The sequence below is a fragment of the Myotis davidii genome, unplaced genomic scaffold (assembly GCF_000327345.1).
Source record: "Myotis davidii unplaced genomic scaffold, ASM32734v1 scaffold299, whole genome shotgun sequence".
Lineage (NCBI taxonomy): Eukaryota > Metazoa > Chordata > Mammalia > Chiroptera > Vespertilionidae > Myotis > Myotis davidii.
In genome coordinates, this window is record NW_006293088.1 from 5280703 (window position 1) to 5280933 (window position 231).

The window sequence follows — 231 nt, forward strand, 5'->3', positions numbered from 1 at the left end:
CCTGGACGGCTCGACACCGGGCCCGGAGCGTCCCCGCGTCTCTCGCAGACCCACACCAGGCCTGGAAATGGCTGCAAAACAGGAGCAGAGGAGGGCCCCGCTGCTGTCAGTGACATTGCGTTTATTCAAAATGGTACCCTCCCTCCCCTCCCCCCAAAGTCTTATAGGTTACACACCGTTTCATACACAACCCTGTGCCTTAAAAACATAGGGACCGACGTGTAACAGGGA

The 231-nt window shown here is 57.6% G+C and overlaps 1 protein-coding gene across 1 annotated transcript in view; it reads right to left on the reverse strand.

Moving 5' to 3' along the window:
* Positions 1-231, reverse strand: part of LOC107183586 (chromosome unknown open reading frame, human C1orf167) — a 20009-nt gene that overhangs the window by 4950 nt on the left and 14828 nt on the right. The window contains exon 14 of the mRNA XM_015565937.1: positions 57-71. Within this exon, the coding sequence (XP_015421423.1) occupies positions 57-71 (15 nt within the window). The remainder of the gene's footprint in view (positions 1-56; positions 72-231) is intronic.